Here is a 2,051-nt window from a genome sequence, read left to right as displayed (position 1 = left end):
ACACGAACTCTCCATCCACTGGACTTCATCTACCTTAGTCGCTTCCTTGCCTATAAGATACGTAAACACTCGCACACTTGGTATATGAGTACCATTTTCTTTCCAATTCCATTTTTTGAATACCTAAAATGAATGAAAGAGAACAATAATAATTAGTAATGTTTATTTTAAAAAATTTTTTCGGTCATTTATTTTTAAAACTAATTTATCTTTATTTCTGCAAATTATTTTCAACTATTGTTTTCATCACTTTCTATATGCTTGTACAGAAAATTTTTTAAAGCATAAAGAAGTGAAGGGGGACAAAATTAGTTTCACATTTATTCACAATGCTTTAGCAGACTCTCCAACAGTTTCATCGTCACGCAAAATTTCGATATGCAAAAAAAACAATAAAATATTATTCAATCAAATATCACCTTCTTCAAATCATTCCCCAGTTGTCCTCCAGGAACACCATCAGTAATGAGCATTATGAGCTGATTACACGGCGAGTCGGCGTCGCAATCACGTAACTCCCGGGAGACTTTGAGTAGACTAAATGCCTTGGTAAAAGCCTTCGTGAGATTAGCGACTTCCTTAATATCGATATTGCCCATGGATTTCTTAAACGTATCAAGATTCTCCGGAGTGGCTTGAATCAGCATATCCTTAAAACACGGCACCAACTCGGTCGTCACGTTAGTGTATTTTAGCAGCGTGACGAAATCATTGTTCGACAAGGTGTCCAGAATTGAATTCACCGTTGTCTTTGCTGCCATAATATCATCGTTCGATTAGAAGACAAAGCGATTAATAACACTCTTCAAACAATGTTTTATATCACAACTTTTTAATTATAAAATTAATAAAATCGCGATGAATCAAATAAAAAATAACAAATATTAATTTAACGAACTAAAATCTATATTTTTTATTGTCTCATCGTCTTGTTTATCTGAAGGTCTAAAATTTTCTGTAACACGGTTTGATTGTAAAAGTTTTAGCTGTACACTTCGCTACTTTCTATTTCCTTAATAAAACCAATCTCCCATACCGATCGTTTTTCCCATGCCGGCCATGCTGCCGCTGACGTCCATTAGAATTACCATGTCCTTGCTACAAGTGGCCGCCTCGATGAACCAACTACGTATCCTGCAGTCGTACAAATCAGCAGAAGAATCATCATTATCACCGTCACAATCAATTTTGTTGTTACTATCATTTTTGTTGATATCATCTTCATTATCTTCGTCGATGTCATCTTTGTTATCATCGTCATCGGGATTTGTTTGCCATCGCATAGCAGGATACTGTCGGAGCATACCAGTGACTGAACCAAAGTACTGCCATGACAAGGCCGGATCGGATTCGTAATTTTGACGAAACATATCGTCCAACGATTCAGTCCTCGCGATATCCTTACATACGTCTGGCGCAAGATCATATACGTTGGTCGGTATATGAACCGATGAATAAGTTGTGTTCACCGGGATGTTGTAGAAATGCGAGTCCGAGATCAGTTCCATGTCTCTGGAATCATTTCGTAATATCTCTTTGTCGATTTATTTCACTTGACAATCCTCAGTTTTAGGCGGCATAATATTCGTACTTATTCTTATTAAGACGATAATTACGCCATCTTTGAGGTTTTAGAACGATACATAAAGTTTGGGATTTTTTTGTGGGTAAATAGATAACTTTATTTAAAATCTGTTTAGAGAACATTATTGTACATATATAAGAAACTAAAAAAATATTTTTTTATTTTTCTTATATTTATGGCGGCGCACTGGCTTACACTTGCAAAATCCCTTTTCTTCTATCGATGTACAGGATTCCAGATTGTACACAGTTTGACCTTGAACAAAACACAAAGAATTTTCATTATTTACATATTAAAGACTAATGAAGTACGTAGGTGTTTTTCAAAATATTTTGATTTTTCTCAAAATGGCAGTTATTTTAAGAAAGACTTGTACTGGCAAAAAATATACATTTTTCGTAAAATAGCTGCCATTTTGAGAAAAATCAATATTTTAAACAACCCCTACGTACTTCATTAGTCTTTA

At 34.8% G+C, this 2,051-nt stretch overlaps 1 protein-coding gene across 1 annotated transcript; it reads right to left on the bottom strand.

The window, feature by feature from the left end:
- Positions 1–8: 8 nt before the first annotated feature.
- Positions 9–1,508, bottom strand: LOC105459782 (voltage-dependent calcium channel subunit alpha-2/delta-4-like; the record flags this gene model as incomplete). Its single annotated transcript, XM_011706038.1, has 3 exons — positions 1,037–1,508; positions 420–754; positions 9–123 (listed from the first exon to the last, which is right to left on the bottom strand). Coding segments are annotated over exons 1-3 (922 nt in total), but the record flags the coding sequence as incomplete, so codon positions are not given.
- Between the last annotated feature and the right edge of the window lie 543 nt (positions 1,509–2,051).

Source organism: Wasmannia auropunctata, unplaced genomic scaffold, assembly GCF_000956235.1.
Source record: "Wasmannia auropunctata unplaced genomic scaffold, wasmannia.A_1.0 LD333771.1, whole genome shotgun sequence".
Classification (NCBI taxonomy): Eukaryota; Metazoa; Arthropoda; class Insecta; order Hymenoptera; family Formicidae; genus Wasmannia; species Wasmannia auropunctata.
The sequence above is the reverse complement of the archived record's forward strand: the minus strand, read 5'-3'. Positions and strand labels throughout refer to the sequence as shown.